Source organism: Aquarana catesbeiana, linkage group LG09 (genome assembly GCF_042186555.1).
Source record: "Aquarana catesbeiana isolate 2022-GZ linkage group LG09, ASM4218655v1, whole genome shotgun sequence".
In the NCBI taxonomy this organism is placed as follows: Eukaryota; Metazoa; Chordata; class Amphibia; order Anura; family Ranidae; genus Aquarana; species Aquarana catesbeiana.
The window spans coordinates 45,618,950-45,643,296 of record NC_133332.1 but is presented as its reverse complement, the minus strand read 5'-3'; the positions used below and the strand labels follow the sequence as shown (position 1 = coordinate 45,643,296).

Sequence of the window (24,347 nt, the reverse complement as noted above, 5' to 3'; positions counted from 1 at the left end):
GGTCCAATCGTTGAAAGATGACTCTCCTTTACTGCCCAATCACACGCCTACTATTGGGAAAACCCCCTTGACCGCGGCTGATTGGTGAAATCTACTGACAAGCAAGCTCGCAGGCGCCGCTCATTGGAGGAGACCCTTACAACTCCCTCCCCTTACATATAAGCATCCTGGATGTAGTGGGCGGGACATCCATTGCCGCCCGCTATTGGCGGCCGCGTTGAGGGAGTTGTTTCTGATTGGTTGAGGGGTTCGCACAGTGTTGTCACACCTAGGACGGAGCCTGCAGTCTCTTCCTGGCACTGGAGGACCCGGTTCTTCTTCTCCGGTGATTAAACGCGCTTGCTTACCCCTCCCCACCCCCATCTCCCTATACCCTCCGCTGTGTTCCGGTTGACGTCGCCGCTGTGTGTGCGGGGTGACGTCACTCAGGTGACCCCAGAACTGGGAGCGGGCGCATCCTGCCCCTCAGGGGCTTCCGGGCCTGGTGTGGTCAGTGCGCAGGGGCAGCTCCTGAGTGTTGTCATGGAGATTCTAGAATGGTCCCATGTGTTCCCTGACAAGTTCTGTGATGTCATCACTTCTTACCTGGCTGTGACTGATGACATCATCCGTCTGCTCATGGCTCTACACATGCTGCTGTCAAAATGATACCCCGTTGTCTCGCTGCGCCGCAAAACAGTATTTACACAGATCATGGAATAAATAATGTCAGGATTAGCTCCTTGTTCTAACGCCCTCCGAAAAGCTCATCCACGGCGGATCGCTCCTCAGAGGGGTGACGAGAGCTGTTGCAGCGCGGCGAATGATCCCCACATGTGCATTGCATAAAAAAAAAAAAAATGCGTCCTCTCTACGTTTTTAGCAGCGGCGTCAGAACGCCCTGCGGTGCATTGAACTGAATGAAGTGTCATTTTGTGACACCTCAATAAAGTAAAAAAAAAAAATAGCTAGCGCCGCTCATTACAGTGCGCGATCATTATACGGTCTATGACATGAATGAACCCTCGGGGGGCCGGTTCGCACCATAACAAGGGCCTTTTTTTGCATGATCCCAACAAACCTTCATTTCAATGCACTGTCAAAAAAGTGCGGCAGATGCAATTTTTTTTTTTTTTTAAACAAACCCACATGACACCACGATACCAAACGTTGTGGAGGCTGCAAATGTGCACAGTTTGGTGGACGCATTTGGGGCGCCATTAATGAATAATAAGACCAGTGTGCGCCTTACCAGTGCATCGTGTTTGTGTGGGGTGCGGGAAACACAAGTGCTCTGAGCGGGCCTGAAGGTCGTGTTCACATTGTATAGGTGCGTCCAAGAGTGTGTGCGTTTTGTTTTGTGTGCATTCCTGGCAACCCATTAAAGGGGTTGTAAACCCTCACTTTAAAAAATATATATATATTTATCGTGTTATATTTACCTACTCCGTAGAGCTACACGATTCTGGCCAAAATGAGAATCACGATTTTTTTTGCTTAGAATAAAAAGATCACGATTCTTTCAAGATTCTCGCAACGTAAAATCTTTCACGTTATACAAAAAAATTGGGCTAACTTTACTGGTTAGTTTTTTTAATTCATTAAAGTATTTTTTTCCCCAAAAAATTGCATCTCAAAGATCGCTGTGCAAATACAGTGTGACATAAAATATTGCAACAACCATCATTTTATTCTCTAGGGTCTCTACTAAAATATATATATAATATTTGGGGGTTCTAAGTAATTTTCTAGCAAAAAAAAATGATTTTAACTTGAAACCAACAAATGTCAGAAAGAGGTTTAGTGTTTAAACTTTCTTCATTTACACACCAAAGTCTATTCCATTGACAAATTGTTACAATGTTTATACTTCAGTTCCACTGATAAAGAATGTTGTGATTCTTGGTAGACTGCCTGTTTTCTTTCTTCCTTTCTTTTGAGGGCTGTGGCTTCAGAAGAGCAGAGAGAATTCTTTGCATAGTAAGAATTGTGAAACACTTTTGTCAAGATCGCAACTGGGAAAAAAAAATCGCGGTAACGGTTCTTTTACTACTCTGTGTTAAAGTTTTGCACAGAGCAGCCCCGATCCTCTTCTGGGGTCCCCCCCGCTGGTGCTCCAAGCCTCTCCTCGTCATCAGGTGTCCCCCCCAATGGAAAGCCATCTTCCACCCCTCGCTCTCCCAAGTCCCGCTGCTGCATCTATTGACACAGCCGGCGGGACTCAGCCCCGCCACCTCCCGCATCACAGCTTTTGATTGTCAGCAGCGGAAGCTAATGGCTCCTGTTGCTATCAGTCTGTCCAATGAGGAGGAAGACAGTGGCTGGAGTTGCTGCTCGCAAGCGCATCGCTGGATCGGATCGGGCTCAGGTAAGAAAAAGAGGGGAGGGGAGCTGCAGCATAGAATGCATGAAGGTGAAAAACCTTAAAGGCTTTACAAGCACTTTAATTTTTTACAGCAGACAGAATTTTTTAAAATTGTGTTGCAACAAACCGCATGGTGCTGTCATTAGGAGGTAATGGGACCCATGCACGTCTGCAGCCGTACAGCGTATACCGCACCGCACCTGGGGCGTAAAGTGCACTGTCACCACGGCAACACACTTAATCCCAACTTGTTTTGAAGCCTGAGGATCAGCACGGGAAGCAGACATTAGGCTTCTTGCAGACAATCAACTGTGTCAGCTTTTATTTTTGTCTTATGAGTTTCCATTAGTCCCTCCTCCCCATCCCTCTGCTGTGCCCTTCTTCATATCCTTCTACTCCTCATTTTGCTGTTTCCTATTACAGGTGACAGAGGTCAGAGTTCACCAGAGACTCTCACAATGGCTACTGAGCTTCTGCTCAACGACCTGGACACCAAGTTCTGTGCGGATAACCTGCTGACCAGCGAGGATTGGGGTACGTGAGCTTATTCATTAAAGTGGAAGTCCGGGGCTACACCTGTCTGATCTTAAACCTGCTCCCTCCCCCTTTATAATTCCTATTCTAATTCCCTTGTAGAGGAGAGAGGCTTACATTTACCTATTCTCATTGTGCTCCGGTCTGGTCATGTGATCAGCTCCCAGTGGCTGGCTTTAGGGGAGAGATCTCTGAAAATGGTTGCAATGCCTGGGCAGCCATGTCACCCATAGACTTACTATGGGGAATCTATTGTCAGCTGTCTCTTCTCTACACTGAAGCCGGCCGCTGAGAGCCCATCATATGATTGGAAGAGAATTTCATGAGAATAGGTAAGTATAAACATCTTCCTTCTACAGGGGAGTTAGAATGGAGGTGGGAGCAGCTTTAAAGTGTTACTAAACCCAGTAATATGAAAGTGCCCACAGCTTATAAATCTTCTTTTTAAATTAAAACTCCACTATATACTATACTGCCACTATATAGCTTTTTGGATGATCTGTATACCATGGTTACATGATAAACTGCAGAATTTCTCCAGTGCTGAGAGTTCAGGTAGGAGGAGATACATGCCCACATGTGTGATGTCAATATCATGTGACCTGGCTATCTCTGAGAACAAGGAAATGTTCTCTCCAGCATAAAAGACACAACTGAGCATGTGCAGGTCGGTTACCCTGTCTGTGATAGCTGGCCTTCCCAAGATAGACAGTGCAGGAGAGGGAGGATCTGTGCATACAGGATAAAACAGCCTTTTTACACAATGCAGAGGATTAACCCCTTAAGTTCCACAGTGAGTATAACAAGCATGCTATACTGCATATACAGACAGATTTTACTGTTGTGGGTTTAGTAAAACTTTAATCCTTAGACATGAAATGCGAACAAAGCATATCCCTCTATAGTGTGTACTTGTCTTAATCCAGAGTACTAAAGCTAGCCATATAGTATGCAATTTTTTAATTCAATTTCTTTTACATTAACCTTCAACTATATAGTGTAAGGGTCTGCCTGATTGCTTACAAATTGAATGTTTTTTAGGTTTGACCTCATATTATATGTTTTTTTGGTAGAGATGCACCGAAATTTGGGTGGCTGAAACATATCTGCCAAAAATGATGCTTTTGGCATTTTGCCAGTAGAAAAAAGGTGCCGATAATGATGCCAAAAAAACGCACGCGATTTTGTGGCAATTTTACCACGCTTTTACAGAGCTTATGGTGTGTTTTATGTGTGAAGCCAGGTTCAAATCTCAGCCAGCTTGGCAGGAACCAGACGGGATTTGTCCCATGTATGGGGAGGCCGACATAACTTGGGTGCAACCAGCCTGTCGGATTTGGCATGCGACTATAGCTGCTAGCAATAATCACTGTATTCTCTTGACTGGTATGTGTGTGTTCTCTTCCCTGCAACTAAGAAAATCGCACCATCTATGGCCAACTTTTAGTTTAGATGGAATAGTTTTGAGGATGCCTAAGCTCATCTCTACTCATTAGAGATATGGGGTCTAGTATTGTTGGGAGTAAGCACTAACACAGTGTGAAATGGGTTACCTCACACCTCTGTTGTGTATCTTATGATGGTTTTTACCTGTTTTGATAACATTTTCGAATGAAGGTGGTTCTCCAGTGAATGCGGTCATCCATACGTTCTCTTCATTTTTGACCTCTTGAAAATGCTTCTTGTCTGGCTGCTGTGCTGAATAACTTGTATCATTCCTTCGAGTCAATAACCACTCACCGACCACAATACATATATATACATTGCAGTTTGCAAGTGGTTTACCGCAATGTTTCTCAATTCAAGTACCCCCAGCAGGTCATATTTTCAGGCTCCCCATTTTTTTGCACAGGTGATTTGATCGATTTCACTGCCTTAGTAATTACCACAGCCATTTCATCTGTGGGAAATCCTGAAAACATGACCTTGTGAGGGTACTGGAGTTGAGGAACATTGGTTCACCGGGATTATGGCTGAAGCCATCAGCCGTAACTAAGGATGAGCTCCGGCGTGTTCGCACACTCCACGTGCAGAGCCCGCCAGGAAGTCGGCACGGCGCAGCGCTAATCACAGGCAGTGAGACATTTCCTGATGTGCGGCTGCAGAGATCGGGAAATGTCTTACTGCCTGTGATCAGCGCTGTGCCGACTTCCTGGCGGGCACGCCACGTGGAGTGTGCGAACACACCGGAGCTCATCCTTAGCCATCCTTATTTTTTAAAAATTTTTTTCAGCCGGCGGCTGGCTTACCCTTAAAAAAATGTTTCATGTGGCTCATGAGCCTCTGAAATGCTTTCAGAAGCGGGGGTGGGGGGGATTTTGGTAGCTGGTGTCTCTCGGGCTGAGAAACGATCCAACAGTGCCACCGGCTGATCACAGAGGCGATCAAAGAGTAGATTCGCTTTTATTGCCTCCATGACCTTGGAGTACTGGAGTGACATCATGATGTCACTACCAATCCAGCGTGTATGTAAACTATTTTTTTTTTCTGAAACGAAAAGATCAACATTTTTGCTTTTAATGGTAAAGAGGACCCGTCGCCCTTATTTCTATTACAAGGGATGTTTACATTCCTTGTAATAGGAATAAAAGTGATAAAAAAAAAATATTATTTAAGGGACAGTGTAAAAATGATAAGTAAAAAATAAAATAAGTAAAACAAAAAATGAAAGTGCCCCCATCCTTCCTTGCTCGTGCGCAGAAGCGAACGTAAGTCGCGCACCCATATGTAAACGGTGTTCGCACCACACAGGTATCACTGCGAACGCTAGAGTGAGAGCCATAATAATTGTTCTGGACCACCGACTAAAAGTATTGTACCGAAGGAATTGGTTTGGCCACCAGGGAAGCAGCATTTTCATGAGGAGGGGTGAGCGATGGCAGCCTCTTCTTTTTTTTTTTTTTTTTTTTTTTTTTTTTTCATGATCAGTTTTCTTTACTTCCTTCTGCAGCTTGTTAGGTCAGGCCATGTGTGCTCTGTATGAGGAATGAGGAACTAAGCCTGTGTTGTTTTTAGATTTATGACATGATTACTTCCTCCTCACCACTATGGAGGACTTGTTGGTTTTCTCTGCATTCTCTCCCATTATACTCTGACAGGTTACTTTCCGTAATACTTGCTGTATAAACATAATTGTGTATGCTGATCAGCAGGTTATTATTTGTGCCATGAGTATTGGTGGTCAGCAGAATTGTAAATGGGTTTTATCTATTTACATGATGACAGAAAAGGATTTCCTGTCAGAGAAGCCAGTTATCGAAAAAGCTCCAAGACCATAAAAACTGTCATTGCTGTAGTTCAGTGATAGGCCTCACCTATAAAACAATCCAAAGAATGGCGTCAGACAATTTACAGCAACTGCCTACGTGCAAACCTGTCCTGGAGGCTGATGTTTGAGAGAATGATTGTCTGCTCTCTAGAAGGTGTCTGACTGTTCTTCCTTCAGACACATTAAAGTGGTCGTAAAGGCAGAAGGTTTTTTATCTTAATGTATTCTATGCATTAAGATAAAAAGCCTTCTGTGTGTAGCAGCCTCCCCAGCACCCCCTAATAGTTACTTGAGCCCCATCTCTATCTAGTGATGTCCACAAGTCCCTCGGCTGTCCGGGGGTCTCCCTCCTGATTGGCTGAGACGCAGCAGCGGCGCCATTGGCTCCCATGGCCGTCAATCAAAGTCAGTTAGCCAATCAGGAAAGAGAGGGGGTGGGGCTGAACAGCAGCTCTGTGTCTGAATGGACACACAGAGCTGCAGCGTGGCTTGGGTGCCCCAAGAGAAAGCTGTTTGCTGTGGGGGCACTCAACAGGAGGGAGGGGCCAGGAGCAGCGAAGAGGGACCCGAGAAGAGGAGGATCCGGGCTGCTCTGTGCAAATCCACTGCAACAGAGCAGGTAAGTATAACATGTTTGTTATTTAAGAAAAACAAAAAACTAGACTTTACAATCACTTCAAAAGAGAACTGTGGCCATTGCTTTTTTCTTGTAACCCAGAATCAGCCGACAGCGCTGTCAGCTGACGTCACAGAGTGGCTCCAGGCTCTGGACCATATTGTCGGTATCCACCCAGCTGTGTAATTGACAGCTGGCACCGGGTCTCAGCTCGCAGTTGAGAGCTGAGGCCAGCTGTGCTCGCCCCTCTCCAGCCTGGCGATCCAGGCAGAATGTGGAGCGGTGATTGACAGTCACAACTCTCCGCTTCGAGAAGACCAAGAACTGAGTGATCAGCAGTCATGTGAACGCTCAGTTCTCAGTCTTAGAGCTGGCGGGGAACAGCTGCAGCAAAGAGGTTAGTATATATGTTTTTCTTTTTAGTACCTCATCTCCTTTACCCGTTTTTTTTTTGCTCGTGCTATAGCCAAAAGACAGCTACAGCGCAGGCTTACTTTGCTGGGAGGTTGTACATAGATGTCCTCCTGTGATCACACTGCCTGTGACTTCGGACTCAGCTGATCACAGATTGGGGTAAAGGGCCCACCAGTGCTGCCAATTAGTGCCACTTATCAGTACCCTTCAGCGCAGCCTCATCAGTAGGGCTGGGAAAAAAATCAATTTAAATCTTGAATCGAGTTGAGAGGTCAAATCGATTCAAAATTTAAGCAAATCGATTTTTTTAGATTTTTTTTTTTTTTTTTTTTCACCGCGCCGGTCCCGAGGCGCTGCGAGCATGAGTTTTTAGGCGAGGCCGCGGCGTCCGGCCGTCGCCGCGGACTAGGCCGAAGCCGCGGCCTCGCCTAAAAACTCATGCTCGCAGCGCCTCGGGACCGGCGCGGTGAAAAAAAAAAAAAAAAATCTAAAAAAATCGATTTGCTTAAATTTTGAATCGATTTGACCTCTCAACTCGATTCAAGATTTAAATTGATTTTTGAACGCTCGCCTAAAAACTCATGCCCGCACCGCCTCCGGACCGGCGCGGACACCGCGCCGGGCCTGAAGAGCTGCGGCCAAGGAGTTTTTAGGTGAGGCCGCGGCTTCGGCCTAGCGGACTAGGCCGAAGCCGCGGCCTCGCCTAAAAGCTCATGCCCGCAGCGCCTCGGGACCGGCGCGGTTTCCAAATAAAAAAAAACTTGATTCGAATCGTGAATCGAGTTTTTTTAAGAGAATCGAAGATTTTTTTTTTAAGAAAATCTCCCAGCCCAACTCATCAGTGCATATCAGTGAAGGAGAAAAATTAAATTTTTTTTTTTTTTTTTTCAAAATTTTCTGTCTTTTTTCCCTTGTTTAGCAAAAAATAAAAAAACCCAGTAGTGATTAAATAACACAAAAAGAAAGCTATTTGTGTGAAAAAAATGATAAAAATTTCATTTTGGTACAGTGTTGCATGACCGCGCAATTATCATTCAAAGTTGAAAATTGTCCTGGGCAGGAAGGGGGTAAAAGTGCCCAGTAGGCAAGTGGTAAAGTGGAACCTTACCCCATTTGCAATTTTTTTATTTCAATCCCCTCTCAGGCCTGCTTCACATTTAGCTGCAAATACCAGATTCCAGCAGCAAGAGTCAGTGGATTCCTGCGTCTGGAATTACAGGTGCATGTGAATAGTGACGACCACCAGCCTGCATAAAGTTTCAACAGGGCGATAGCAGCTGTCACTGTTTGCATATAGTTGCACAGCAAGCAGTTACCTGCAGTTAGGGACAGGTGCCCGGTGTGACTACATGTGGACAGCTATGGCGGCCGTCAGCCTGACAATACAGGCTGTGCCTCCCCCCTATTTGCAAGCACCTGTTATTCCAGCTGCAAGAATCTGCTTATTCTTGTCGCTGGAATCCATGTGAAGGAGGCCTTACTATTTTCATTAGGGTTGTCCTCAATGAATGTCTCACACACCCAGCAAATCCAGTGTTGCTGTGCTGTAATCCACCACTCCTGTGCTGCACACCCGGTCATGTTCCGCCACCTTTATTTTTTATGTCATCAGGAGCCGGCTGTCTTTTTCAGCTTCTTGCAGCTGGTTCCCTCCTGGTGATGTGTCATGGCACATGTGCTGGAGATAGCCCTGGAGCCTCCTGGGATATATATATATATTATAACTTTTTTTTTTTTTTTTTTTTTTGAAACTATAAATTTGCTTTATCTCTCTATCTCATTTATTTTGTAAAGAAAGCAAAATGTCTTATTGAGGAGGGTGGACCTTTTTCCACTTTATTTATTATTACTCCTTTCTACCTCCTTTTACACAATTGCATATGTTGTGAATTATTATTAATATTATTATACAGGATTTATATAGCGCCAACAGTTTACGCAGCGCTTTACAATGTAGAGGGGGACAGTACAATTACAATACAGTTCAGTAGTATACAGTAGGAATTGGAGGGCCCTGCTCATAGAGTTTGCAGCAGGCATGTCCAAAGTCCGGCCCGCGGGCCAATCGCGGCCCGCGGTCCAGTTTCGGACGGCCCGCCTGGTAATTTTGACATATATATCTTTTGTGGCCCCCAACGAGTCCCCGAGCGCCGGGGGCCACAAAAGATAGATATGCTGGCTGCCTTGGAGGGGGCGGGACAAGTGCCGTACAGGATACAGGAGAATTTCCTGTTTACACGGCGTCCTGTGTAAAAGGAAGTCCCGTCTCCTGCGCTGCCATTGGACTATTGTTTTGTCCATCATAGGAGGCGGGACTTTCAATTAAAGAGGCCGCCGTGTAAACAGGAGTTTCTTCTGTGTATCTGTTGGCGCTCGTCCCGCCCCCTCCCTGTCTCCTCCAAGGCTGCAGATGGACATGAATCAGGCTGCACTGACGGCAATGGTGAGTCTGCATTCATGTCAATGTGGTGGGGGCTGCCGTATTCATGGCAATGTGGTGGGGGCTGCATTCATGGCAATACGGTGGGGGCTGCATTCATGGCAATACGGTGGGGGCTGCATTCATGGCAATACGGTGGGGGCTGCATTCATGGCAATACGGTGGGGGCTGCATTCATGGCAATACGGTGGGGGCTGCATTCATGGCAATACGGTGGGGGCTGCATTCATGGCAATACGGTGGGGGCTGCATTCATGGCAATACGGTGGGGGCTGCATTCATGGCAATACGGTGGGGGCTGCATTCATGGCAATACGGTGGGGGCTGCATTCATGGCAATGGAGTGGGGGCTGCAGATAGGCACTGATTAGGCTGCAATGATGGGCACTGACCCTTATTTTGCTTCACAGTTCTTTATTTAAAATTTAAGATTTTTTTTCCTGAAACTTCCTTTTTAAAGTGAAGGAGTGTGTTATAAGCCGATTAAATCCGGTATATCCAAATAACACGCCCGAGCTCATCTAATCACCACACACAGCACAAAGGCAAGAGAATTCTTGTTGGGCCGTGTGTTAGCGCTCGGATGGACACACTTAGACCAAATTTTAATGGTTTAAGAATGTCAGGCAAAATGGTCGGCCCTCAAGCATGTTCTATTCATCAAATCTGGCCCTCTTTGAAAAAAGTTTGGACACCCCTGGTTTACAGTCTGGAGGGAGGAGAAGGTGTACAAAAGGTATATATATTATATGTAAAGCTCTGCAAAATTGATGGCGCTATTTAGGTTCCTGTAATAATAAAATCTATATATATATATATGTGTGTGTAACGGTCTGCTATAATCAATAAGTCCTTTTTGCTTTCTTTTTTGCTTTCTTTTGATGCTGTGCTGAGGACAGACTGGGAGGTGTGTGAGTCTAGAGGAAGAAGATAAGACAGATCCATATAATTGAGTAATATGACAGTGAAAATAACTTTTGTTTCTACAAAAAAAACCCATAAGAAAAATATTAACGTGGCCCTGAAAATGTTAAATGTGTCTAAGTAATTCTGTGGAAAAATTGACCTTTTGTCTGGAATTCCTCTTGAAAAATATCAGTGCACTTCCTTGTATGTGAGTGTGCTGAGGCACTCCTGTTCTGTAGCCTTGTAGCCTTGTAGCTTTATATCTGCAGTGTGAGATCTAAGGTGCTGCTGCCTCTGACTGCTAGTCAGATGACACCCCTCCACCCAGAGACACAGTGCAGAATAAAGCATGATAAGTACCGTATTTATCGGCGTATAACACGCACTTTTTTCCCCTTAAAATGAGGGGGAAATTGCGGGTGCGTGTTATACGCCGATCCCCCGCTGATTGTGAGCGGAGCAAGCGCCGGCCGCTGATATACATACATAGCCGAGTGTACTCGGCTAGGCTCGGCTAGTTCCGCTCACAGTCACGCCCAGTCCCGCCCTATGATGGACATAACACAGGGACTGGGCTTGACTGTGAGCGGAGCTATCCGAGCCTAGCCGAGTACACTCGGCTATGTATGTATATGGGCGGCACTCGGCTCCGCTCACAGTCACGCCCAGTCCTGCCATTGGACCTGTGTTATGTCCATCATAGGGCGGGACTGGGCAGGACTACGAGAGGAGCCGAGAAGAGCCGAGGACCGGCACTGTGTATCTTGATGCCGGCGGCGCCACTTTCAAACGGCAGTGACACTGACAAGTCACTGCAGTTTAATTGCAGCCTGGGCAAGGCTGCAAATGTCAGTGACAAGGCCTGCAGATGGACACTGACAAGGCTGCAAGGCTGCAGATGGACACCGATAAGGCTTCAAATGACACTGGACAAGCATGCAGATGGACACTGATAAGGCTGCATTGATGGGCATTTAAATGTAAGTTCTTCTCCTTAAAAATTTTTTTTCCTCAAAATTCCCTCCTAAACTTGGGGAGCGCGTTATACGCCGATAAATACGGTAAGTAATGGGGAAAATCCAGCTACAGGGAGATCACGGGCTGGTGGCAAGTTAATTGCCCTCTGCCTGACTTTTTGGAGCACATCTTCCTCTTTAACCACTTCAGCTCCAGATGGTTTACCCCTTTCCTGACCAGGCCATTTTTTGCGATACAGCACTATGCTGCTTTAACTGACAATTGTGCGGTCGTGAGACACTTTACCCAAATAAAATTGATGTCCTTTTTTTCCCATAAATAGAACTTTCTTTTGGTGGTATTTGATCACCATTGGAAAAAAAACAATATTTTTACTTTCTCCTAGAAAGCATATCCAATAAAAAATGTAAAAAATCTAATTTCTTCATCAATTTAGGCCAATATGTATTCTGCTATGTATTATTGGTAAAAAAAATCCCAATAAGCGTGTATTGATTGGTTTGCGCAAAAGTCATAGTGTCTACAAACTATGGGATAGATTTATGGAATTTTTTTTTTTTTTTTTACTAGTAATGGCGGCGATCAGCAAATTTTAGCCGAACTGCGACATTGCGGTGGACAAATCTGACACAAAGTGACACTTTTTGGGGACCAGTGACACCAATACTGTGATCAGTGCTTAAAAAAATGCACTGTCACTATACTACAGACACTGGCAGGGAAGGGGTTAACATCAGGGGCGATCAAAGGGTTAAATGTGTTCCCTGGGAGTGCTTGCTAACTGTGTGGGGGATGGTTTTACTGTAGGAAGACACAGATCTGTGTTCCTGCTTAGCTGAAACACAGGATCTTTGTCTTCCTTACTAGCAGGACGGCAATCTGCCTTGTTTACGTCTTGGAATGATCGCCGGGTTTCTGGACCCGCTGATTTGCTCCCACTGCTCTTTGCTCCAGAGCCATAGAAAGAAATCGCGTCCAGGTGTGTGATTTTGCGCTTAAGGGCCGTCCTGCCGCAGTAAATGTACATGGGGCAGTCCTTAAGCGGTTAAAGTGTCAATTCATTTTCATCATACTGCAAGTGTACCAGACAGGAGCACTCACTGAAAGCAATAAACTCTCTTACTTTTAAAAACGCTTTTACTGTGGACTCCTATTCCCCTAGATAGCAGGAGGTCTGACCACAAGTCTGCTCTCTGTCAGAGCAGCGGCTGAGCTCAGCACTCTCAGAGAGGAAGAAAAGGTGTACTTCCATCAGATGCACTGCTTCTAGGCAGATTGGAGAAGGGGAGACCACAGTATAAGCAGCTTCAAAAATAAGGATCATTTTTTAAAAACAGAAGACATTTTAATGTACACTTAAAGTGTAACTAAACCCACAACAGTAAAATCAGTCTGTATATGCAGGAAAGCATATTTGTTATACTCACTGTGAAACCTAAGGGGTTAATCCTGCGTATTATATAAAAAAGCTGTTTGATCCTGCCTTCTCTGATCCTCCTTTTCTTCAACTGTCCCCAATCCATCTTCTGATAAGACAGCCTTTGGAGTCAGGCTGCACATGCTCAGTTTGATTGTATTGCCTGAGATTTTTTTTTTTTTTGGGGAGGGTGCATCTGCACTGACCAGATAGAGTCAGGGGTTCTGCAAAGGACGGTCAGAGGAGAATGAAAACTCCTCATACAAGCTTTAGCCAGACACTTATAGAAGTCACAAGACTGCTATATACTGCTGATGAGAAAAGGTATCTAACAGTTTACTAAAATAATTGCATTTCCATGTTCTGTGTACTGTGGGAGACCAGATATAGTGAACGTAGGGTCCTGGGTTTAGTAACACTTTAGGGGTGGGAAAATTGCAATGTTGAGCTGTGTCCTCTCCCCCCCCCCCCCCCCCCCCCATAAGCTGCAATAGGCAGTGGATAGGGAATTTTACATGCCCGTCGAAGTTCACCTGACATGTAGTGATCAGGAAGTCCATCTGAACACTACACATTCAAGTAAATGGGGAAGCGCAGCAATGTTAGCATTTATTGCTATCACAAGGGATGAACAACATCCTTTGTGATATCTGGGACAGTGACAGGTATTCTTTCTTGAGAGATCCCCCCCCCCCCCCTTTGCCCTCTCTGATCAAACTGAGATTTGTTTCAGCAGATGCTTGCCTTGCCAGTAATTGGCAGTAAATAAAAAGCCAAAACCCAAAGTGACTAATTTCTCTTTGCTTCTGAGATCATTTATCACAGAGGAATGGGAGGAACAGATTTCCATCTTCTTCTGTTTTCAGCAGCTTTCCCAGCCCTGTAAAAGTGATTGAGCGGCTGTTGAGCTGCTCTGATGACTTTTACCTGAAAGCTGGTTGCTGGCTGTGAAGATTGATACCAAGATCATGGCTGCTGCAGCTACAGGTACGACCTAAGAGCTGGAAGTGGTTACCGTCACTCTGCAGATGGAATTTGGTAAGGTGCAATCCTAGAAATCACCTGCAGCTGGCAGAAGATGCATTTTTTTTTACCCATATTGTGAAATATGTGATAAACCGATTATTGTATAATATGTAAATTCTTTTTCCCCACAGACACAGGCTTATACAGTTATGGAGATGTGTCGGATGACTATGGGGAGCTGTTTCAGTCCGGGTTTAATTCCTTCCCCCTGCACTTGGTATGTAGCAGTTCTATCATGTTCTGAAAGGCGTTTTGCTGTTGTTCTTGTCTATATCACATCTTCTGTCTCCTCAGTATGACAACCAGATGGATGTGGAGTCATGTTCTGTGTCCTCCTCGCTGGATGAGAACCACAGTGTGAACTTGTCAGGTGAAATTAGTTATGCAATACCATTTAGACTCCACTTAGGGGAGATCATGGTGGGACAAGGTCATGTTTTAATAAAGGGCAGAATGTATGACCTCAAACATTATGGGGGAGATTTACTAAAACTGGAGCACTCAGAATTTGGTGCAGCTGTACATGGTAGCCAATCGGCTTCTAACTTCAGCTTGTTTATTTAAGCTTTGGCAATAAAATTTGGAAGCTGATTGGTTTTTATGCAGAACTACACCTGATTTTGCACTCTCCATTTTTAGTAAATCAACCTCTTTGTGAAAGAGATGCTCACAGGCGTACATGTAAAATCCATAACCTGTAGTGAGATTTAAAAGTCTGAGGTTTATGTAACTTTGTTGTACAGATATCACTCCCCGTTGTACTACTTTGTTTTGCAGCCAAACTCTGGGATATTTTTTAGGTCCCCTTTTAAATTAAAAAATAAATACAAAGAGACTCTCACTGCAATATTTACTTCCTTTTTTGTTACCCTCCTGCAGTACCTCTTTTCTGCCACAAGATGTCCTTAGTCTTCTGAGTTGAATGATCTCCAGCTCCCATGTCTTATATTCCTGAGAGGGGTTCTTTAACCCCACCCCTAGTTAAAACAAGCACACATTTAGTTCACCTATTGATACCAGTGTAAACTTCAGGCATGCAATAAAAACACCATTTAATCCAGTTATGAATTCATCAGAAAAAAAAATTGAATGGAGATTTCATTTTTACTGAATTTTATTTAAAAAAAAATAAGAAAGTATACAATAGCATTTGCAGTTGTGGCAATTTAACATTGGTAGGCTGACAACCAGGGTACAAATCTATATAACACGTAAGAATACATATTTTTAATAAACATAGTTTCTCTTCATCCACATTATGGGAATACAGTTGAATGGAATTTGAATTACAATTAGTATAAATCTTGAAATCTATCTTTTTATCAGCTTCCTGCCCTTGTATTACTTTTTCAACTTGAACATATTTGCGTCAGGGCAGAAGATAGGCATGAGAATGTTTCCAACTAACATACAAATATGTGACCACAATGATGGCAGTATTGACATGTCATTATCTGATTTCTGTCTCTTTAGATCTTTTAGTAAAGGCAGAACCAGCTTCTCCTTTTTCTTCATCATCATGTGACTCCTCATCCTCCTGCGATGGCCTATACACAGTGAGTACAACCCGGGCCTGCTACATGTCAACCCTGTATATCTAAAGCTGAAACAAAGGGCAAAACAAAAACCTCTGTGCAGTGGTCCTCCTCACCACTGCAAGGGTTAGCTGCTTGTTTTGCCCAGGCAGAAGGTGAATAAGGTGATATACTTCCTAGGGGTCCACCGATTATCGGAGCGCCCGATTATCCGGGACCGATATTCAAATTTTTCAAAGTATTGGTATCGGTCAGAAACATACCGATATTACAGATATTGCTTTAAGGGGTAGTACAGGGGTGATGCCTGCAGCTGCAAGCATCACCCGGTACCGTTCTTTAGAGCAGACGGTCAGCTTTCTTGTACTGATAACCGATGCGGCTAAGCAGCTGCTCTTACAAACAGTGGGGGGGGGGGACCCCCCTCCTGCCGCTCCGCCTGGGTCTCCCGTCCCACCAGGAGGCTCAAGCGACTAACTGGCCGGAGATCCGAACAAAGCTAACCCAATTCATCCATCTACACATTTGATGTGGATGTGGGAATCCTCCCCACTGTGTCATTGTATTGTGACAGCCATTGATAGATTTGAAATTTTGATTCATCTATGGCAAGCTTAAGTTCTTTGTTTACATTTGCTGAGACTGTAATGGAGCAGTTGTCCTGCCCTGGGCCTCAGCAGTCATTGATGCTTTGCCTGAGGCTTTGTGCAGAGAGCAGCCGCCATTACACTCTCAGTTCTCTTGGTTTACATTTTCTGAGTCTGTGTTTGGTAGCTGATATACAAGCTCAGCTGTTTTACTTTGCCTGAAGCTATGGGTGGGAAAATTGCTCCTGATCACATCCTCAGCTTTTGGTCTACATTTACAGAGATTGTGACTGGGAATCGTTCTCCTGCATAGAGCCTCAGCTCTTAATCCGACTGTGTCTCTAAAAAGATTGGCACAGCGGGTGCGGACACTCTTCTGGCCACTAGAGGCCTCTGGCCTCATGCAGTGAGACTGTGGGCTGCTGTGCGGTCCATGCTGGATTGCAGTAGGTCTCCGCCCAGGCCGTACTAGCCTCATACACACAGTTGGAAGTGTTGCTTCCACCTCCGACCACTGGCCCCAATCCTCGAACCAAGTGGTTCCAGTAAGCTCTCATGCGCTCCATGCTGGAACGCATCAGGAGACAGCCCTAGCAGCAGTAGGCTAGACAGCCTCTACTTGCTGGAACGCACAGTGGGCCACCGCGGCGGCGCTGGTGTGCTTTCCAGCGAGAGGCAAGAATGAACTCCATTATACCAGAATTTTTTATTTTTTTTAAATTTTTTTGTACTAGGCACAAATGGGTGAGCAAATATATTGCTCAAGTTAAAAGGGACAATTGACCCACTAATATACAAAAAAGTTTACAGTAACACCCTCTTATTGAAGGGGGTGTGAGGCCGACACATGTGGATCTTAGGGTATGTCTTTTATGTTTTATATGATATATACACTATCTTTTATGTTTTATATGTTTGACACCTCATAAGTTTATACTACTGGTTTGTTTATCATGTTGAGTACTTTTGAGCAGGAGAGGGTCAATTCCCGCCCATGGGACAGCTGGAAACAACCCCCCCTGCCATTAGCAGCCATGGCACTTTATTATTTAAGGATGAGATAGGAGCCAGTCTTGTTGGCTATGAGGAAGAGGCAAGTCCTTGAAACACATTAGCCTGTTGGATGTCCAAGTGTCCTGCCATATGAAATGATTTATTGCGGGCTGGATGTTGCTGTTTTTTGTGTGATGAGCCTTTATACATTTGTCACTTTGTGAGTATAATACTTACCATTTTTATAAATTAAATACTATGTTTTAAAGGAGTTGTAAAGGCAGAAGGTTTTTTTTATCTTAATGCTTTCTATGCATTACGATAAAAAGCCTTTTGCATGCAGCAGCCCCCCTAATACTTAGCTGAGGTCCTTCTCTGTCCAGTGATGTCCACAAGTGTCTCAGCCGTCCGAGATTCTCCCTCCCGATTGGCTGAGACACAGCAACGGTGCCATTGGCTGCCACTGCTGTCAATCAAAGTCAGCTAGCCAATAATGGGAGAGTGGATCCATGTCCGAATGGACACAGGGACCTGTGACTCGGCTCGGGTGCCCCCATAGCAAGCTGCTTGCTGTGGGGGCACTGAACAGGAGGGAGGGGCCAGGATCACAGAAGAGGGACCCGAGAAGAGGAGGATTTGGGATGCTCTGTGAATATCCACTGAAACAGAGCAGGTAAGTAGAACATGTTTGTTATTTTTATAGAAAAAAAAACGTGCCTTTACAATCACTTTAAGGATAATGTAGTAGGCCAGTGTGCCCTATGTTTGCTTTATGCACACAGCCTTAGCTGCCAATTACAAGTGATGTAGTACTAGGCTGGGGAAGAAGCAGCAACTGGAAAAAAAAATCCAACACACCCAGAACTGCCCCCCCCCCTTTTTTTTTTCTACTGCCTCAAACTATAAAATTACTTTATTAAATCCTTGAACAGAGGGAGAAATAGGATGCACAAATCACTGTAACTATTATATTTATCTATAAAAATATGTTGTTTGGTTTAGTGACAGGTTCTCTTTTGTGTCTATTTATCAGCCTATAATAAAAAACATAGACATTAAATTTATAACCACTTCACATCCCGGTTATTGTCAAATGACGTCCGCAGGAGTGATCTCCCATCCTGGTTGGGTGTCCTATGACGTCCTGGGCTTCCCGGCCGTCTAGGGGGAGCGCGCACGTGCTGCCACGTCACTCAGGAGCTGGTGCGTGTGCCCGGCGGCCCCGATGTTCGCTGGCCACCCGCGATTGCCGGTAACAGACCTGGGACGTGAATCTGTGGTGTCTCCTTGTGAGTCCCCTCCCCCTACAGTTAGAATCACTCCCTAGGTAACATGGTTAACCCCTTCCCTGCGAGTGACATTTATACAGTAATCGGTGCATTTTTATAGCACTGATCGCTGTAAAAATAGTCCCAAAATAGTGTCAAAAGTGTCCGATGTGTCCGCCACAATGACACAGTCACGATAAAACAGATCGCTGACATTACTAGTAAAAAAAAAAAAAAAAAAATTAATAAAAATTACATAAATCTATCCCCTATTTTGTAGATGCGCTATAACTTTTGCGAAAACCAATCAATATACACTTATTGCAATTTTTTTTTTTTTTTTACCAAAAATACGCAAAAGAATACATATCAGCCTAAACTGAGGGAAAAATAATTGTTTTTTAAAAAAAAATTGGGATATTTTTTATAGCAAAAGGTAAAAAATATTGTGTTTTTTCTTTTTTTGTCACTCTCCTTTTGTTTATAGCGCAAGAATAAAAACCGCAGAGGTGATCAAATACCACCAAAAGAAAGCTCTGTTTGTGGGGAAAAAAATTTCATTGGTGTACAGTGTTGCATGACCACGCAATTGTCATTCAAAATGCGACGGCACTGAAACCTGAAAATTTGGCCTGGGCAGGAAGGGGTGAAAATGCCCGGTATTGAAGTGGTTAAACAGGATTTATATAGAGCCAGCAGTTTGCACAGCGCTTTACAAAATGAAAGCAGACAATACAGTTGCATTACAATCCAATGTAAGAGGAATTTATAAAAACAGCATAACCCAAAAATGATTTAGAAAGCCAAATTTGTTATAGAGTTATGATCACGTGAACAAACGCAAACTGATGCTGGTCATAAAAAGGTTAATAAGCATTTTGGTAATGCACCCGGACGCTGATCGGCTCCCGTGTCAAACTAACCTTCCTTTAGTTCTAAACACATACAATTATACAATTGTTTGTGGATCAGTCATGAGTGACCTTGTGTGCTAATACTGATGGTCCCAGTCACAGCGAGGCTATGGTGGCGAAACGTATCGGCTCCTAGGTACTGGTTGTTGTCACTTTAGGCTCCATTCACATTAGCGCGTCTCCAAAGTTGCACGGTTTCCAATGCGACTTTGGAGCACCTTTTGGTGCGATTTTTGAACCAACTTTCAATTTTTTGGAGCAAAGTCGCATCAAAAGTTGCACCAAAGTAGTACGGGTACCTTTTCAAAGTCGTTGTGACTTTAAGTTGGTTAACAGGTGCCATTGAAAAGAATAGGGTGCGACTTGTCTTGTGACTTTGATGTCCAAAGTTGCATGACAAATCGCACAACTGTGAATGGAACTGTGTATAATTATCATTACTTTTTATTACTAGTGAAAACCAAACGCTATACCTGTTTAAAGTGATTGTAAAGGGTTTTTTTTTTTTTTTTTTTTTTTTTTAATAACAAACATGTTATACTTACCTGCTCTGTGCAAGGGTTTAGCACAGAGTAGCCCCGATCCTCCTCTTCTGGGGTGCCCCAGCATCGCTCCTAGCCCCTTCTCGTCTTTGGGTGCCCTCATGGAGAGCCGCTTTCCATGGGGGCACCCATGAGGACGCGCTCATGAGTCCCACTGCTGCGTCCATTGACAGACAGCAGGATTCGGCCCCGCCCCCTTCTCTCGTATCACTGGATTTGATTGACAGCCAATGGCTCCCGCTGCTATCAATCTATGCAATGAGGACGAAGACAGCGGACGGAGCTGCTGTTGCTCGTCGCTGGAACAGACAGGTTCAGGTAAGAAAAAGGGGGGCTCTGGGGGGCAGCTGCAGCACAGAAGGTTTTTCACCTTGATGCATAGAATGCATTTAGGGGAAAAACCATGAGATTTTACAACCCCTTTAAAGAAAAATCATAGCTGCCTGGACCAAATGACTATATAATCAAACAACAGTATTATAAATACACATGGCACTCACTACTCTTCTAATAATATGAACGTACCCAGTGTGTCACTAATCTCCTACTAGGTAATGTGGCCAAAGTGTGACAAGCAGCACATAGTGTGATGGGAACTAGTCTCTCATGCAGTGAAAAATTAACGTAATTAGTTACGCCTTTATAGTCACACATCTTAAAGTATAACTGAAGGCAAAACGTTTTATTTAGTATTGGATAGAGTGGAGAGGGATTAGAACACCTGTCAGGTTTGTATTGCTGTCTGTGACCCCATTAGGGAGATTCATCCTCTCTATTTGTCCTGTTTACCATTATCATTGAAAGTAAAAAAATCACAAATTTTGGGTTGTCCCCAGAAAAGTAATAGAGGACATTTTTTTCAATGGGGACACTAGTTCTGGTGACCTGGGGGTCCCCAAGGGATTCCCTTAATTTGCAGGGATTTCCTCTCACTTCCTATTTGGCTTTGGGACAGGAAGTGACGGGAAATCTCTGAAATGGGACACAAATGGCAGAAAGAAATGTACAGAGGTTATAACCCTCCCTTGCTCTATCTAAAAAAAAAAAAAAAAAAAAAAAAAAAAAGCTTTGCTTATAGTTCTACTTTAATAGATGCACTTCACACTTATTGGACCTGGACTGTAAAGTTTTTTGTAAAGGCAGAAGGTTTATTTTACCTTAATGCATTCTCTGCATTAAGGTGAAAAATTTTCTGTGTGCTGCTTCCCAACTCCCCCCCACCCCCTATACTTACCTGAGCCCCATCTCAATTAAGCACTGTGCACAAGAGCTGCGGCTCTCTCCACTGTCTCTTTCCTCACTGGCCATGGAGGCAGCAGTGGGAGCCATTGGTTCCTGCTGCTGTCAATTACAGCCATTGGGCACAGAGCGTGGGGCAGGGCCAAGTAACCCTCTGTGTGTCAATGGAAACACATTGCGCGGCTCAGGATCGAGCCGGCACAAGTGCCCCCTTAGCAAGTGGCTTGCTATGGGGTGCACTAGGAAGGTGGGAGGAGCCAGGAGCGTCAGCGGGGACCCTAGAAGGAGAGGATAAGGCCTTCTCTCTGAAAAACCATTACACAGAGCAGGTAAATATGACATGTTTATTATTAAAAAAATTGGTTTACAATCACTTCAAGATGAACCTTCACTATGTAGTCATTATATTAACAAGGTCACATGTATGGTTTACCCACTTAGGGGTTGGTATTCATCCACAAAAGAACTGCTGCACTCCACTCCTTTCATCCAAGGTGATAGATATAAGCCACAAAAAAAGCCAAATTGTATAACCAAATTTAAACTATTTCTTAAGAGAACACAAAACCACAAAGGTGCACTAGATCCATATCCTATGAGTCAAATGGCAGATAGTACAGACATGGTTAGTGTAATGCTACCTGTTCACAACCTCCTAGCATGTACACTCATTTCACCAGGCTCTGCTCTACATTTTGTGTCCATAGGATTTGTCGGTGCAGACTTTCTTTGACAAATGTATTGTGGGAAATAACACTTCAAACTGAAAACCAACTTGGGTTTTTTTTATTTTCAAGTATTTTATTTTCATAAAATATAGAACAAACAAAGTAACATTTAAAGTATAATACTATCGAAATGAACTTGTGGTACAAAAAGATAGGCGGGTTACATTCTTTGTCGGTATAATACAGTGAATTAAAATGGTGTAAAAAGTACAAACCAGACAATATAATATTTATATTACCAATCTCCTTTTGGGGAAGTTGATGTTAAGTGGGAGTTACCTCCCGGCCCACCGTTTTTCTGTGAAGGAAATCCCGAAATTGACCAAGAGACCCGACCGGAGGGAGAGGGTCCCATCACCCCGGCACCCCCAACGGGATCATACTGTGCCATACTGCTGTCTCTAGGGACCCTGGAAATGTGCCAAGCGTATAACCAACTTGGGTTTTTTAAGTGACAATAAAGCTTAATTTAAAAAAAAATATACATTATTATACTCAAATGCTCTGTGCTATGGACTTGCTCTTCTTTTGGGGTCCCCCTGTTGGTGCTCCGAATTCTGTCTCTCCGGTGAGTGCCCCCATAGGAAGTTGCTTCCCACTCATGCAGGCTTGATCCCAAGCCCCGCTGCCTGCACCTATAGACACAGACAGCGGGGCTTGGCCCTGCCCCCCACTCCCTTGTCACAGGTTTTGATTGACAGCAGCAGGAGCCAATGACTCCCACTGTTATCAATCTGCCTGGTGAGGAGGGCAGACGGAGCCACTGTTGAGTACAGCGCCGGATTGATAAAGGGCTCAAGTAAGTATTGGGGGGCTGGGGTGGATCCTGGACACAGAAGGCTTTTTTTTTATTAAAAGCATTTTTAAAATAAAAAAATAACAAACATGTCATGTCATACTTGCCTACTCTGCGCAGTAATTTTGCACTGAGCAACCCCAATCCTCCTCTTCTCGAGTCCCTCGCCGGCACTCTTGCAGTAGGGGCACTCAAGCAGGCTCGTTGCTTGTCCATTAGGACTAAGGATAAGCTCTGGCGTGTTTGCACAGCCCACGTGCAGAGCCTGCCAGGAAGTCGGCACTGCGCTGTGCTAATCACAGGCGGTAAGACATTGTCCCGATGCGCGGCTGCAGAGATCGGGAAATGTCTCGCTACCTGTGATTAGCGATGTGTAGTGCCGACTTCCTGACGGGCTCTGCATGTGGGCTGTGCAAACACGCCGGAGCTCATCCTTAATTAGGACATGGAGCCGTGGCTCGGCCCTGCCCCTCTCTCTCCTCATTGGCACACTGACCAGTGACTCCCACTGCTGTCTCAGCCAAGTAGGCGGGAGTATCCCCGGAGAGCCGCGACTCTTGTGCACAGAGCTGGAGGAAGGTCGGGATAAGGTAAGTATTGGGGGGAGCTGCACAGAGAAGGTTTTTTTTTACCTTCATGCATTTACAACCACTTTATTGCGGAGACTACAATAAGGTAAAAAATCTTAACCTCTTGGCACCGACGGCTTGCAAATATGCGGCCTCTCGGTGTGTGAGCCTTGGTGTCGAGTGGCCACATAGTTGCGTACTACATTGCCAACACAGCTGCGCCGAGAGCGTGCCCCTGCCCGCACCTGGCATGGTTACCAGCAGCTAATGGAAAGTTCATGATCGTGTGACAGCTAGTCATGGCAGTCACATGATCATAGACCCCGCCGGAATCTGAAAACCCTTTAAGGACCCGAGAGGCGCCGGCGACAAAAGGGTTAGGGCTTTAGAACCTCTTTAATTTGAAACATTTGTCAATAAATTACATGGGAGTTTAAGGCAAGGGCATAGAAAACGTGGAAGAACTCGTCATATATTTTATACAACATCTGCATTCATATCTGTCTAGTTTCCTGCGGTCTCTTATCTTCTGCTTTCCTGATATTGGAAGCTTACTCATTGTTAATGCTGTTGCTTTTTTCTGTTACACAGCCAACGTTAGGAGGGGTCGGGACCTCTGTAAAAGTAGAGCTGCCACCATCACCCCCATGTCCAACCCTGGAGGCACCTGCCACCCCCTGCGGCACATTGCAAATAACTCTCCTCCCCGTGTCCCCAACCACAGGTAAGGGTCTGTGTGTTTATGTTGTTGTACTACTGGGAATGAGAATGTGCACCGATTTAAGCCTATTTTGTTCCAGCAATGAGATTCCATGCAATGGAATACTGCAATAGTGCAACTTTCAAACTGCATAGGCTTGGTCTGCTGGTCAGAAGTTTACCTGAACTTAAAGAGTACCTGCACTGTGTGGCAGCTGTGAACAAAAATGGCAAGCATAGAACTTACCAGCATTGCCTGTGGTCACCCTACAGGTGATCTTTTGCCCATTGCCTAATTCTGCAGTGTGTCTCTGTATGTAGGTGGTCAGTGATGGGGCTTTGTTTTTTTCATATCAGAGCTGCCTCCTGATGAATGCTGATTTGATTCCTGGAGAGGTTTATGATCAAGAAGCAGCAGGAGAGGTGAAGGAGGCACAGATCAACATAATGGTGAAGCAGGGAGGAGATCCTTGCAATGTAGGCTGTCAAGCACGGCTTCCTCTTTAGGAAGGAGAACAGTGAGCAGCACAGTAG

At 44.7% G+C, this 24,347-nt stretch overlaps 1 protein-coding gene across 2 annotated transcripts in view; it reads left to right on the top strand.

Moving 5' to 3' along the window:
* Nucleotides 1-228: 228 nt before the first annotated feature.
* The window catches only part of ATF6B (activating transcription factor 6 beta), a 77,245-nt gene continuing 53,126 nt past the window's right edge, over nucleotides 229-24,347 (top strand). For both annotated transcript variants that reach the window (XM_073598412.1, XM_073598411.1), the window contains exons 1-6: nucleotides 229-325; nucleotides 2,768-2,878; nucleotides 14,075-14,160; nucleotides 14,238-14,313; nucleotides 15,417-15,499; nucleotides 23,706-23,838. In XM_073598412.1, coding sequence (XP_073454513.1) covers nucleotides 2,803-2,878; nucleotides 14,075-14,160; nucleotides 14,238-14,313; nucleotides 15,417-15,499; nucleotides 23,706-23,838 — 454 coding nt within the window. In that variant the 5' untranslated portion in view covers nucleotides 229-325; nucleotides 2,768-2,802. The remainder of the gene's footprint in view (nucleotides 326-2,767; nucleotides 2,879-14,074; nucleotides 14,161-14,237; nucleotides 14,314-15,416; nucleotides 15,500-23,705; nucleotides 23,839-24,347) is intronic.